The sequence below is a fragment of the Carcharhinus amblyrhynchos genome, chromosome 10 (assembly GCF_965287045.1).
Source record: "Carcharhinus amblyrhynchos chromosome 10, sCarAmb.v2.hapA, whole genome shotgun sequence".
In the NCBI taxonomy this organism is placed as follows: Eukaryota; Metazoa; Chordata; class Chondrichthyes; order Carcharhiniformes; family Carcharhinidae; genus Carcharhinus; species Carcharhinus amblyrhynchos.
The window spans coordinates 86,657,294-86,671,688 of NC_137333.1; the positions used below are offsets into that span (position 1 = coordinate 86,657,294).

The following is a 14,395-nucleotide window of genomic DNA, read 5'->3' on the forward strand; positions in this document are numbered from 1 at the left end:
AATTTCTTCACCCAGAGATTGGTGAATGTGTGGAATTCACTCCTACAGAAAGTAATTGCGGCCAAAACGACACGCAATTTCAAGAAGAAATGAGATATCGCTCTTGGGGCTAAAGGAATCAAGGAATATGGGGGGAAAGAGAGATCAGGATATTGAATTTGCTGATCAACCATGATCAAAATAAATGGTGGAGCAGGCTCGAAGGGCCAAATGGAAACTTCCAGTTTCTATGTTCTGTATTTGATCAATGGCAAGCGACACTTGAAAGAGTTTGAATGTTGAGTGAGGATAAAGGAGGTCTTGGATACAATGCCCCACGTTGTCCATTAATCTGCTGATCCTCAATACCAAGCTGGTGATACTATATGGTGGGATTTTTGGGAAGTTCTCGATGCTTGTGGGTCTGTACTGCAATATATGCACCTTAAATTGAGTAAGCAAAAGAAAAAAATCGCAAGTTGAGTCTATATTGAGGAGCGCTAGAACTCAATGTCATTTACCAGACACAGTCAATATTTGAGGCAAGGTTTAGACGTTATGCCCACAAAGGTGCTTCAAGCGTAGACTCATGTATTTCGTGTTGGCACTGATTTGATTTCTATGCCACCAGACCACAGAAGAACGGCTTCAGCTGCCTGACATCCGTCCCAGTCGGTGGTATCAGTTTCGAGTCGCTGCTATTAACGTACATGGCACAAGAGGATTCACTGCTCCCAGCAAACATTTCCGCTCCTCAAAAGGTTTGTGCTATCCTTCACATGTTACTCCAGCTTCGAGTCTGGCCAAGAATGAGAATTGCCCTTGTCTTTTTTGTTCCCTCCCCTTTTTAAATTTTTTTTTACATTTGATTTATTATTATCACATGTATTGAGATACAGTGAAAAGTATTGTTTCTTGAAAGCTAAATAGATAAAGCATACCATTCATAAAATGCATAGTAAGAAGTCTCACAACACCAGGTTAAAGGCCAACAGGTTTATTTGGCAACATGAGCTTTCAGAGTGCTGCCCCTTAGAATCTAAACTGGTGATTTGATAGTATGTTTTTTTTTAGGATTCTCCCAGATTTTCTGTAGTAATTAATGAGGATTGAGAACACAGTGAGTGTGACGGCTTAAACATTAAGATGGCAGGTTGTAAAAATAACCTGTTTTGGTTTAGAATTTGAGGTCACGAAGGGGCAGCGCTCCAAAAGCTCGTGCTAACAAATAAACCTGTTAGCCTTTAACCTGGTGATGTGAGTCTTCTCACCGCGCTTCCCCAGTCCAATGCCAGCATCTCCACATCTTAGAGTACATAGGGAGGAGGAAAGCAAAGGGTGCTGGATATATGCCGATATTTTGCAACCTCGTTTGGGCGAGGCTCGTAAAATCCTGCCTGAGGCCAATGGAGAATTCTGTTCTGTGTGCCGCACCCATCCTGATTCCAGGGCAGTAAAATTCTGGCCACAGTGTTATGGCCATAGCTAGGTTATAGAGAAAGATCAGCTTAATGTGAGGTAGGCCCATTCAAAAGACTGATGGCAGCAGGGAAGAAGCAGTTCTTGAGTCGGTTGGTACGTGTTCTCAGACTTTTGTATCTTTTTCTCGACGGAAGAAAGTGGAAGAGAGAATGTCCGGGGTGCTTGGGGTCATTGATAATGCTGGCTGCTTTTCCAAGGCAGTGGGAAGTGTAGATGGAGTCAATGGGTAAGCAGCTGGTTTGTGTGATGGGCTGGACTAAGTTCACAACTTTTTATAGTTTCTTGTGAAGTTGGTCAGAACAGGAGCCATACCAAGCTGTGATACAACTGGAAAGGGTGCCTTCTATGATACATCTGTAAAAATTGATGACAGGCATAGCAGACATGCTGAATTTCATTAGCCTCCTGAGAAAGTAGCTTTGAAACAGAGTTGGATTTTCCCAGATTTAGTTAAGTGCTTGAAATAACTTGTGGTTTCTGTGGCGGATATCGTTCGTAGTCAAGTCAGAATTAAGCATTCTTTTCAACTCTCCTCATAATCCTGGGTAAATCTACACCATACAATGAAAAGCACTTGATCCCATTACTTTCTTTATGGATGACACTGTTAAACATTAACTTTCAGATTGCAAAAGTCCAGAAAACTTCGAGAGTCTCCGGTTCTGCGCTTTTGCAACATTTTCAGTCCATGAAATGTGAAACTCAAACAAATATTCAGGTGTTATCAAATGTTAACTATTTCCAGTTGACAGAAATTACTTGAAAATAATGTCGAATAAAACATCTTTAATACAGGCTTTATCTAGCCTCGTGGGCAATTACTGGGGCAGGACTTGCACCTCAGAGGTGGAAAATAGGAGCCAGGTTTATTTGTGTGGGAGTGAACCCTTAATTCATAGACTGCATAGAATCCCTACTGTGCAAAAGGAGGCCATCTGGCTCATCGAGTCTGTACCGACACAGCATCCCACCCAAGTCATATCACTGTAACCCCACACGTTTACCCCGCTAATTCCCCCTAACCTACACATGTGGGGACATTAAGGGGCAATTTAGCATGGCCAATCCACCTAACCCACACATCTTTGGAGTGTGGGAGGAAACTGGAGCACCCAGAGGAAACCCACGCAGACATGGGGGGAACGTGCAAAGTCCACACACTCACCCTAGCCGGAATTGAACCTGGGTCCCAACCTCCCCATATTCTACTTTTATAGAACCTCTGTCCTGATACAAAAGGACAGAGTTTCCAGCAGTGGAGAGCTGAAGTAATTGCTGTGATTTGAGGGAGATGTGTGGAACAAAGCTGTGATAAATGACTTGGATGAGATACCTGTGTAAAGCACAACAGTCACATGTAATCAGAGATTAGAGAGAGGGACTTACAGGCTTTAGCCTTCTTACTGGGCAGACCTTTCATTTCCAGAATATTCTGGCAGCAGGCCACTTTGCTGTTAGTCCAAAAGCTTTTAACGTCTTGATTTCATCTGCCGTCTCCAGTTTTTTTTCAATGTTTTCTCTTTTTTTTTGCTTTTTATAAAACTTCTGTGTTATTGTTAAAAGGAGCAACTTCTCCCAGCCTGTTTGGAAGGCGTTGTAAAGTTCAGAGCTGTCAGCTGAGATGTCTCCACCAGATTTCTGCCGGTTCCATATCAGTGGGAAATGTTCGGAGTTATTTGTGATGGATTTGGAATAATGGGGGGAGCAAATGATAATCTCATTTGTATCTCATACTATGCTTATGGTTGTCAGTGTTGACCGGAGGGCTGCTCAGATAGCTTGTTCAGAGTGGGACACAAAGGGGCCCTATTTTACCATTTTAACTCTAAGTGCTGGGCAGACTTGAAACTGGGAGTGTTTCAGGTCTGACTTTTAGACCCATTCTGAAGTGCCCCTATACGCACTCTGACTGTAAAAATATCAGCGAGTTCGTATCACATTGCAAAAGCCCGTGGACGGGGCTTAACCCACCCGAAATCCTGCAGCTCCAATCGGCACCTTCAACTGCGCGTATGCAGAAAAAAAATGATAGAATGCTACCCCCCGGCCACACCCTTCCCGGGCTGCCTCCCTATGGCCCCCACAGGCATTGCCCTACCCCCACAACATTACTGACCCCCTTATACTCCCACCCCCTCTGCACCAAGACCGATCACAGATCCCTCCCTCCCTCCCCCCTCGTTGACCTCAGGCAGAGTGGCAGCGGCAACCCCCCGCCCCCCGCCTTCCCCCTAACTGATCTCAGGCAGAGTGGCCGAGGACATCTTTTGCACCCCTCTGATCTCAGGCAGAGCGGCAGCAGACCCCTCTTCCCCTCCACTGATCTCAGGCAGAGTGGCAGCAAAATCCCTCTCCCTCCCCTCACTGATCTCAGGCAGAGTGGCAGCAGACCCCTCTCCCCCCCTCACTGATCACAGGTAGAGTGGCAGCAAAATCCCTCTCCCTCCCTCACTGATCACAGGTAGAGTGGCAGCAAAATCCCTCTCCCCCCTTCACTGATCATAGGCAGAGTGGCAGCAGACCCCCCTTCCCCCCACCAATCATCTCAAGCGGACAGCCATTGGATGCGAGGTGCCTCCCTCCTCACTAATTGGAGTGTCCGAATCAGACTTCTATGGAGCATGTCTGTTTTGCACCGATTCTGGATGGACGAATGGGTGATAAAGGGGAAAGCGCTGGTAAAGTTGGGCGTGCAGCCCATTAAGTCAATTTAAATGCATGTAAATACACTTAAATGGCCATTGTGCCCATTTTGGGCATGCTTGCAGCCATTTTCGGGCCTTGGTAAAAGGGGAACCGGCATAGAGGTGGGCACAGATCATGCTACTCACCTCACGCCTGACTTTACCAAGTTTTTGCACCCAAAAACAGGCGCAACATGATGGTAAAATTGGGCCCAAGGACCTTGGTCGCAGTACAATAATCTAAATAAATGGGCGGCCTGCTTCGTGGTGGCGGGAGGCAGCATGCCACTCACTTTCAGCCAGCAGGACTTTATGCTGTTATCAGTGGGTCTTCTCGTTGAATGCACTCCTTGCCATTGGGAAGAGCCTGTACCTGTGCTGTACTTTTCTTTGGTCCTTTGTTCTTTGTTCTAACTTTGTGACCTTAACCCTAGCAGGAGCTGGGCATGTCAAAAGCACAGATTGGAAATTCAGGCATGAACCATGTATCTTATAAACCATCCCTTTTACTGACAACTTTACTGGAGTGTATGTTGTGGTTTATAGACTTCTCCACATAAAGGCTATTCTCATGAGCGAGTGAGAGATCGATCAATAACAATTAAAAAAAAGGAATTATCTATGCACAGAAAGCCTGAAGGGTAATTAAATTTTAATCTGTGTGCACTTTGACAGTCAATGGTGCTTCCCAAGAGTGGCCAGAATATCAGACTTGCTGAAGTATTAAATGCTTGAACATTTCAAATCATGTTCCTGGGTGTCTTCTGCCTTTAACAGCAGCTGGGAGTTCACTACAGCGCGATGTTGAATCTTAAGCTTTCGCTGATATCCTCTCTCTCTCTCTCTCTCTGTGGTTTCAGATCCTTCAGCCCCACCCGCGCCATCTAATGTGAGGGTTGGCAACTTTACCGCAAACAGCGACGGCACCATCACCACCAGGATCGTCTGGGATATGCTGGAAGAGCCGGATATCCCAGTGCACCATTACAAAGTGTTCTGGAGTTGGACCGTCAATGCTAAGTCGATAGTGCCAGCCAAAAAGAAAAGAAGGAAAACAATAAGTGGGGTGAGTGTGGTCAACAAAAACAAAAGGTATGGGACACAAAGGCTTTTGTGTGGCAGTGCCTTTCCCGTGCAGTGAAACAGTAACATAACACATTGCAACGTAACTGTACCCACCTAACAATTTATGATGATTGTATACTATTTTAGTTGGCGAGCGAGGGTTAGGTTTGGACTGGGGAGTTCAAGAAAACACAGGAGTCCTTTTTTTACCCCAATGGTGGCCCTTGAATTTTCTGCCTATGTTCTCAATGCTAGAATTTGAATGTTCTTAATCAGACTGTCTGCTGCTGGTGTGTCAGTAATGTTTGATTCTCTTACAGTCTCAAAACCATGTGGTCCTGGAGGGTCTGCAGCCTAACAGCAGCTATATGGTGGATCTGCAAGCTGTGACCTACTGGGGGCAAGTACGTCTGAAAGGTGCCAAAGTCTCCCTGTATTTTGGCACCCCTCGGGCACCCAGCACAAGTAAGGAGATATTTTATTTTCTGAAGTGTGAATGGTAACTTGAGGTTGCTAAAATGAGATGGTGATTCAATGCCCAGTGTGTTGAAGGTCTTGAATATTATTCACATTCCAACCCCCTATGCTTGGAAAACTTGTGTCAGCGATGTTAGTGTTTGAGGGTTTTGATGCAGTATTATCAAATTCTCTGTCTCTTCCTTCAATTCCCTGCCTCCAGATTTCTCCTGTGACTTTTGACCCCCACCCCCTCCCCTCCCCCAACCCCCCTCCCCTGGAAATTCACATTTTTTTAATTCATTCGTGGGACATGCTCATCACTGGCTGGCCAGCATTTATTGCCTATCCCTGGTTACCCTTGGAGGGCAGTGGGGAGTCAGCCACAGTGCAATGACTCTGGAGTCACATGTAGGCCTGACCAGGTAAGGAGGGCAGATTTCCTTCCCTAAAGGATGTTAGGGAACCAAATGGATTTTTATGACAATCGATAATGGTTTTCATGGTCATCAGTAGATTCTTAATTCCCAATATTTTTTATTGAATTCAAATTCCACCATCTGGCGGGATTCGAACCCGGGTTCCCAAAACATTACCTGAGCTTCTGGATTAATATTTTGACGATAATACCACCAGGCCATCATCTCCGCAGGATTTGGTTCTTCCTTCCCATTTTTCTCTTTCTTTTTGTCTTTATTTACCTCACGTATGTCCTGGGCACCACAAGGGGATGAAGAAAGCAACAGAATTGGGAGTCAGTTTGGCAACAGGGGCAAGCAGCACTGATTCAGGCAGGTGGGTAAGGGGAAACAGGAGGTCAGGATTTAAGCAGACAAGCTGAGAGAGGCCAAGAATCATGTTGAGGGAGAGGGAGGGATTACACTCAAGTGGATAGGCAGAGTGAGATTTCCACTCTTGCATACATATTTTGCCACAACTATCTACAGATGGTCCTCGACTTTACAATGTTTGAGTTACAAGGCACATATGTTATCCATGAATCGATACTGGTTTCGACTTCACAACATCAGTTTTGACTTCATGACACCATGCCAGCACATTGAAAGATGTACATTGATGTTCTGTGCATCTATCTGTACATCTGGATAATGTTCCTCCAGCCACTGTACCACCTTTATTAGGTTGGAGTATCTTTATTAGACTGGAAGTTTGGAAACTAGTGTCTTATTCTGTTAATCTACCTGTAAACTACTGTTATGGTTTTTATTGACAAATTTGTCGCGACAGCAGTCAATACATCGTCTAATATGCACTCAGATTCACAAGATTAAATACGAAACTGACAGCGATTGATGGCTTCCTTATTTCCTCTGCACTAACCTCTTGTGCTGAGGTGTGCAGGCATCAATAGTTGCCTCAGTGAGCTTACAAGGCGAGAGTTGAAAGCACTTTACACCACTGGGCATCCTATGAATGATTTCCAGCCTTGGGTTCAGGAATCAATCCCCCATTTATACCATTATTCCCATGGGGAAATCAGTTCCGACTTATGGTGTTTTGGCTTAAGACATGGTTTTCAGGAACCGATAGGGTTATAAGTCCGAGAACTGCCTGTATAATAGTTTGCTCCATACCACGAGGCTACAACTGTGTACATTAACACACACGATAATCACCTACAGTGCAGGAGGAGGCTATTCAGCCCATTAAGTCTACACCAACAACAATCCCATCCAGACCCTATCCCCGAAACCCCACATATTTACCCTGCTAATCACTCTATCATACACATCCTGGGACAATTTAGCATGACTAATCAACTTAACTTGCACATCTTTGGACATGGGAGGAAATCGGAGCACCGGGGGAAACATATGCAGACACAGGGAGAATGTGCAAACTCCATACAGCCAGTGATCCGAGAATCGAAGCCAGATCCCTGAAGCCGTGAGGCAGAAGTGCTAACCACTGCACCACCCTGCCGCAGAAACAAATCTTATATATGTTTGATGATTTTATGATTAGTTTAAAATTTCTGGAAGCAAACACTAAAGACTGGCAAAAATAAGAATGTTCAACATTCATTTCTTTATACCAGTAAACAGATGCATAGAATTCCTTTACTTTTCTCCTAAATCATGTCAAACAGATATTAAGCAACTTCAAAACCTTCTACAGGTGAGATCAGAGGGTAACAGAAGACAAGAGCTTTTCAGGCAAAATTACAAAGACATGACCTTTGACTCCCTGGCAACAATGAAGTCTCTTGTCCTCTGAATTCCTTAATATCTCATTATACCGACCGTGTAATATTTTAGCGTCGCAACTTTCAAAGGCAGGCTATTTGCACATAAACAAAAGGATGTGCGGATCACGAAAGCTGAATGTGACTTGTTAAATGTAATCTTATTTTCAATACAGGTTATTGACTAGTTGGGATTCTTCAGAATGTATCATCAGAGGTGAGGAGAACAGCAAACACCATAGGGTGACCTTTACCCATTTTATCTCATAGAGAAAAGGTGATTGCTGTCAAATGCACTGAACTGATGTGTCTAATGAGCTGAACTTAGTGAATAGAGCCAAAAAGTAAATATAACTAAAACAAATAAAGTACTCGAGTACTGTTGTATTTGCAAAGCTTTTGGCATTAGGTCCAATAATAAACCCAGAGTCAACTTTCTAATCCCACAAGGTAATATGTAGAGCCTTTTAAAGCAAATAATATTTGTGTAAAATAACACAAAGTTGTCACTCTTCTAAGAAACAAATTGGAGTCAGATTTAGACGTCTATTTGCACCTTAACTGATAGCCATATTAAGCACAGACCTGAAAGTCATTGAGTAAACAGATTTTACTGAGTAACCAAATGCACAGATACAGCTGTGTAAAAACTGTGTTTTGATACTTAACATGCTATGGTACTGGTGCATTCACTTTAAACAGGTTTGGACAAAAAAAAATTAACATGCACCGTGTAAGAAATTTTGTGTGACACAAAGGGTCTCCAAGCCTCCTATTTTTACTTTTGCGGAGAGCTGCGTAATGTTGCTGTGACATTGGCCTGAATTTTCCCGCACAAAGTAATCCTCCTCATCACAAAGAAAATGACACCAGATGCCCAAATGAGGAAGTCCCATCCCAAACCCTGCCCCCATCATTTTTACAGAGGTAGGGTGAGATAAGGGGATGGGGAGGGCAGATATGTAATGGAAGCAGGTCAGGATTTGAACAGAGGTGTTTCACGGACAACCTGGAAGAGGTAACAAATAGCCATGGTGGGTTGGGCGAGGGAGGGGAGACGGTGGTAAGAGAGAAAAGGACTCCTCCATTCTAGAGCTCCTACTGCCCTCGGGATCTCCGCCTGATGCCCACACATCTATATCCGATTGTCCAAAAGTTGTGCACCTAATGGTGATTCGGAAAGCTCCACGTTATTTCTCTCTGCAGCATCATTGTGACTTTCTGCCCTCCTCTGCAGGGTACTGTGCAGAGATGTCTCTGACTCTGATACCTCCTCCTGCACTCTGTATGCCATTAACCTAAACATATTGGCACAGTGCTTAGCACTGTTGCCTCACAGTGCCAGGGACCCAGGCTCAAATCCAACCTTGGGTGACTGATTGTATGGAGTTTACACATTCTTCCCATGTGGATTTCCTCCGGATGCTCCGGTTTCTTTCCACACTCCAAAGATGTGCAGGTCGCCTGGATTGGCCATACCAAATTGCCCCTTAGTTTCTCAGGCTGTGTAGGTTAGATGAAATAGACATGGGATAGGGTGCTATGGTGGGCCTAGATAAGATACTCTGTCAGAGAGTTGGTGCAGACCCAACGGGCTGAATGGCCTCCTTCTGCACTGTCGGGATTCAATGATAGTTTAAGAGCTAAAAAGACCTGAAAGAGTCCTTCAAACCTGATCTTTCTATCATAGTAGGTTGCCTTAACAAGGTGCGATTGTTTGAAAATCTATATCCAACTGTTCCTCAATATTACTACCATTGATGGACTGATTTTTGAAGTATCCTTCACCCAGTGCCTCAGACTGTATTTGCTCACTAAATCCCTCCCGAATGGTGGTATCTAAGTTGGAAGAGTGTGGGCTAGTCAGATATCTTCTTCCTCTTGATGTGTATGATCTGGTCCAGGGATGGGGATGAGAGAGGAAGCTGTGATCAGTGAACTGACAGTGTGTGATCTCCATTACCACCATGTTCCAAAGTGCTTTCACTACCGCCTTTATCACTTGCTATGGGTGATTCAGTATCACTGACAGCCAAGTGGACAGGCACACTGGTAACTCCATGACTGAGTGCTCGATGGAACTAATACTTAGCAGCGTTGCTGAGCCACTCCCATTCCGGGCCCTCCTAGACTGCAATGACAATCTGATTTGATGTTAAAAGCGAAATACTGCGGATGCTGGAATCTGAAACCAAAGGAGAAAATGCTGGAAAATCTCAGCAGGTCTGACAACATCTGTGGAGAGAATAGAGCCAACGTTTCTAGTCAGGATGACCCTTCATCAGAAAGAACTGGAAATAGGATATAATTTAAAATGTTTTGGAGAGGCGGGACTGGGTTGGAGGTGTAGGAACTGGGTGGTCGGCCAGTGATAGGTGGAGGCTAGGGAGGGATTAACAAAGATGTTATGGACAAAAGGATACAAGGAATGTAAATGGTGGTGATCATGGCTTGGAAGAGTGTTAATAGCGGCCCGTTAAGAGATCAGAATATATCAATGGCAGAATAAAGATGAGCAGTATGACAAAGAACAATCTGCAAAATGTAACAAATGGCCCTCGTGGGGTGGGGTGGGGGTGGGGAGATGATGACAAGGGGTAAAAAAGATGGAGAGCAGGTTGTAAAGTGCCTAATCAGAAGATGAGGTGCTATTCCTCTAGTTTATGCTGGGCTTCACTGGAACATTGCAACAGACCCAGGATGGACATGTGGACAGGAGACTAGAATGGTGTGTTAAAATTGCAAGCAGTATAAAAGTCTGGGTGCTGCTTGTGGATGGACTGAAGGTGTTCTGCAAAGCAATCATCCAGTCTGCATCTGGTCTCTCCCAATATAGTGTAGACCACATTGGGAGCAGCGAATACAATAGACCAAATTGAAGGAGGTGCATGTGAAGCTTCACCTGAAAGGGTGTTTAGGACCTGGGATAGCGAGCAGGGAGGAGGTAAAAGGGTAGGCATTGTACCTTCTGAGATTGTTTGGGAAAGTTCCGTGGGCAGGGGATGAAGTGTTGGAGGTGAGGAAGGAATGGACCAAGATCTCTCTGAGGGAATGGTCCTTGTGGAATACTGACAGGAGGAGTGAGGGGGACATGTGTTTGGTAGTGGCATCATGCTGGAGTTGGTGCAAATGACGGAGAATGATCCTTTGAAAGTGGAGGCTAGCAAGCTGAAAGGTGAGGACAAGGGGGACCTTATTCTGGTTTTGGGGGAAAGGGAAGGGGTAAGAGCAAAGCTGCCGGAGCTGGGTTTGACATAGTTGAGAGCCCCATCAACCATAGTGGGTGGGAAGCCACGATTGAGGAAGAAGGAAGACATGTCTTCAGCTTTTGGAAAGTTGGAACAGATGTCATGATGGTGGAGGGTCTAAGAGAATGGATAGGAGTCCTTACAGGATGTGGAGTGTGAAGAACTGTAGTTGTGATTGCTCTGGGAGCCTGGAATGGAAACCAGTGGATAGTCTATCACCAGAAATGGATTCACAATGATGCTGCAGTGGGCAGGGTGAAGAATTTGTCTTCTCTTCTTGATTTGATTTATTACTTTAAATCGTGGAACGTGAACATCACTGGTGGGACAGCATTTATTGCCCATCCCTTGTGGCCATTGAACTAAATGGCTTGCTAGACCATTTCAAAGGGCAGTTGAGAGTCAACCACATTGCTGTGGACCTGGAGTCACATGTAGGCCAGATCAGATAAGGATGGCAGATTTCCTTCGCTAAAGGACATTAGTGAACCAGATGTGTTTTTAGGACAATTAACAAGCATGGTCTTTAGTAATTCTTAATTCCAAATACTCTTTATTGAATTCAATTCCACCAAATGCCATGGCGGGACTCGAACCTAGGTCCCCAGAACATTAGCTAAGTTTTTGGCTTAATAGTCTAGCGATAATACGACTAGGCCATCGCCTGTCCTTACTTGGCTACATTGTCTACATTGTCACATGTATTAGTATACAGTGAAAAGCATTATTTCTTGCATGCTTCTGTACCCCCTGCACCAAAATCTACAAGCTCTTGTCATTGCACGTTTACACTGCAGCACAATCCTCTCATTCCCTACGCCTCTATGTGACAATCCGGCAATACAAACCTAAAAAGAGGAGTGTGGTGAGCCATGCAGCTTACAATGCCCACAATCATGTTTGCATCCATTTTCTCCATATCATCAGTGAGTACAGTTGAGGGTTAGGGAAGGAAATGGCTATACACAAATGTATGGTGCCACGAATGTGGCATTTGTCACTCCCAAATAACGTTGCACTCCCGGTCACCACTACCCCACTGGTTCACTCCTTCTCAGTTGCACAGTTGTGCCATGCCGTTGCATAGCTGTGAGGGATCTGGTGAAGGGGCAACTGTGTGGGTGGCAAGAGGGCAAATTGATGGGCTAAGGACCATGGCACTGTTCATCATACATCCACTGAGACATAATGTTTAACAACTTCACTGCAGAATACCTTTAGGATCTAGTGGTGCCATGGGTCCTTGTGCATGAGTTGCAAAAATCCAGCTTGCAGGTGCAGCAGGTGGTCAGGAAGGCGAATGGGATGCTGGCCTTCATAGCGAGGGGGATTGAATATAAAAGTAGGGAGGTCTTGCTGCAGCTGTATAGGGCATTGGTGAGGCCGCAGCTGGAGTACTGTGTGCAGTTTTGGGCGCCGCACCTGCGCAAAGATATTTTGGCCTTGGAGGGAGTGCAGAGGAGGTTTACTAGGCTGATACCGGAGTTGAGGGGGTTGAGCTATGAGGAGAGGCTGAATAAACTAGGCTTGTACTCGTTGGAGTTTAGAAGAATGAGGGGAGATCTCATTGAGACATATAAGATGATGAATGGGATGGATAGGATAGAGGTGGAGAGACTCTTCCCGCTCAAAAAAGACAGTAGGACTAGGGGGCACAGCCTCAAGATAAAGGGGGGGCGGTTTAGAACGGAGTTGAGGAGGAACTTCTTCACTCAAAGGGTGGTGAATCTCTGGAATTCTCTGCCCGTTGAAGTGGTGGAGGCTGCCTCGCTAAATATTTTTAAGACGCGGGTTGATGGGTTTTTGATAAGAGAGGGGATTAAGGGTTATGGGGAGAGGGCGGGAATGTGGAACTGAGCCACGACAGATCAGCCATGATCTTATTGAATGGCGGGGCAGGCTCGAAGGGCCAGATGGCCTACTCCTGCTCCTATTTCTTATGTTCTTATGTTCTTATGATGCTGTCATCTCCATGGCTGTGTCTTGTGAAGCCATTCAGTGCTCCCAGTGGTCAGTGTACTGCTTCACTACAATGTGAAAAAGCAACAACAATGACAACTCTTCCCATTGGGAAGCCCATGAAGAGAATTCAATTCTCTTCCCTGTGTAATGTCTATGGATATTTAACTTCACCCGAACCAATGGAGGGAACAACTAGACACGATTTCATTTAACGTCTCATCCAAGGAAGACATTTCTGAAAAAATGGCACACCTTCAGGACTGTATCAGAGTGTCAGCCTAGGTTGTATCTGTTCCAGGACCAGCAGCCAGTTGGACAACGTGTGAGGAGTTTGAACTCACCTGACTTCTCCTCTGATGCACACTCTGATAATCAACTTCCTTGTTCACCAAATGGCCTTCCTAATGACGCACTTTATATCCCGGACCGATTTGCCCAACATATATTGGGCCTGCCTCTGCCTCTACACAATTCCAGTTGGGTCATCATGACTCCCACTACACCCTGCACTCCCTGAATGACAACTAGAAGTCTGGGGACACCAGTGTTGGGGGGGGGTGGCTTAGTGGTATTATCACTTAGGTTATTAATCCAGAAACGCAACTCATGTTCTATTGACCCGGGTTCGAATCCTGCCATGGCGGATGGTAGAATTTGAATTCAATAAAAACACTTTTAAAAATCTGGAATTAAGAATCGACTGATGATCATAAAACCATTGTCGATTGTCGGAAAATGCATTTGGCTCACTAATGTCCTTAAGGGAAGAAGATTGGGCTACATGTGACTGCAGAGCCACAGCAATGTGGTTGACTCTCAACTGTCCTTGGGCAACTAGGGATGGTCAACAAATGCCAGCCAGCCAGCGATGCCCATGTCCCATGAATGAATAAAAAACCTTTTACAGAATTTGGTTTCTTGGAACCAGGTCTTCCCGATGAGAGAGGGAAAATTCAGGTCACTGTCTCCACTGTATGGATATCTGTGATTTAACATGGTAGCTGGATTGTTGAAATGTGGGGCATGGGTTGCACACACCTCACTGACAGTCTGAACCATCAGCGACTTGATAATGTATCATAATGACACATAATGATATACACACAATGCAGTTAGTTCATGCTACCTCTGTCATGACTAGTACCTCACCCAGTTCCACTGAATCAAAAAATTGTCTTCAAGTCCCACCACAGACTGAAACATAGAACCTAGGCTGATACTCTGGTACAGTGCTGCAGGAGTGCCGCTTTTTCTGAAATGCCTCCCTTGGCTGAGATGTTAAATGCAACCCTGTTCAGCTGTTCTGTTGGTTC

At 45.0% G+C, this 14,395-nt stretch overlaps 1 protein-coding gene across 2 annotated transcripts in view; it reads left to right on the forward strand.

Moving 5' to 3' along the window:
* anos1 (anosmin 1) overlaps positions 1–14,395 on the forward strand; it is a 197,538-nt gene that overhangs the window by 153,909 nt on the left and 29,234 nt on the right. For both annotated transcript variants that reach the window (XM_080197531.1, XM_080197532.1), the window contains exons 6-8: positions 611–740; positions 5,006–5,211; positions 5,531–5,675. In XM_080197531.1, coding sequence (XP_080053657.1) covers positions 611–740; positions 5,006–5,211; positions 5,531–5,675 — 481 coding nt within the window. The remainder of the gene's footprint in view (positions 1–610; positions 741–5,005; positions 5,212–5,530; positions 5,676–14,395) is intronic.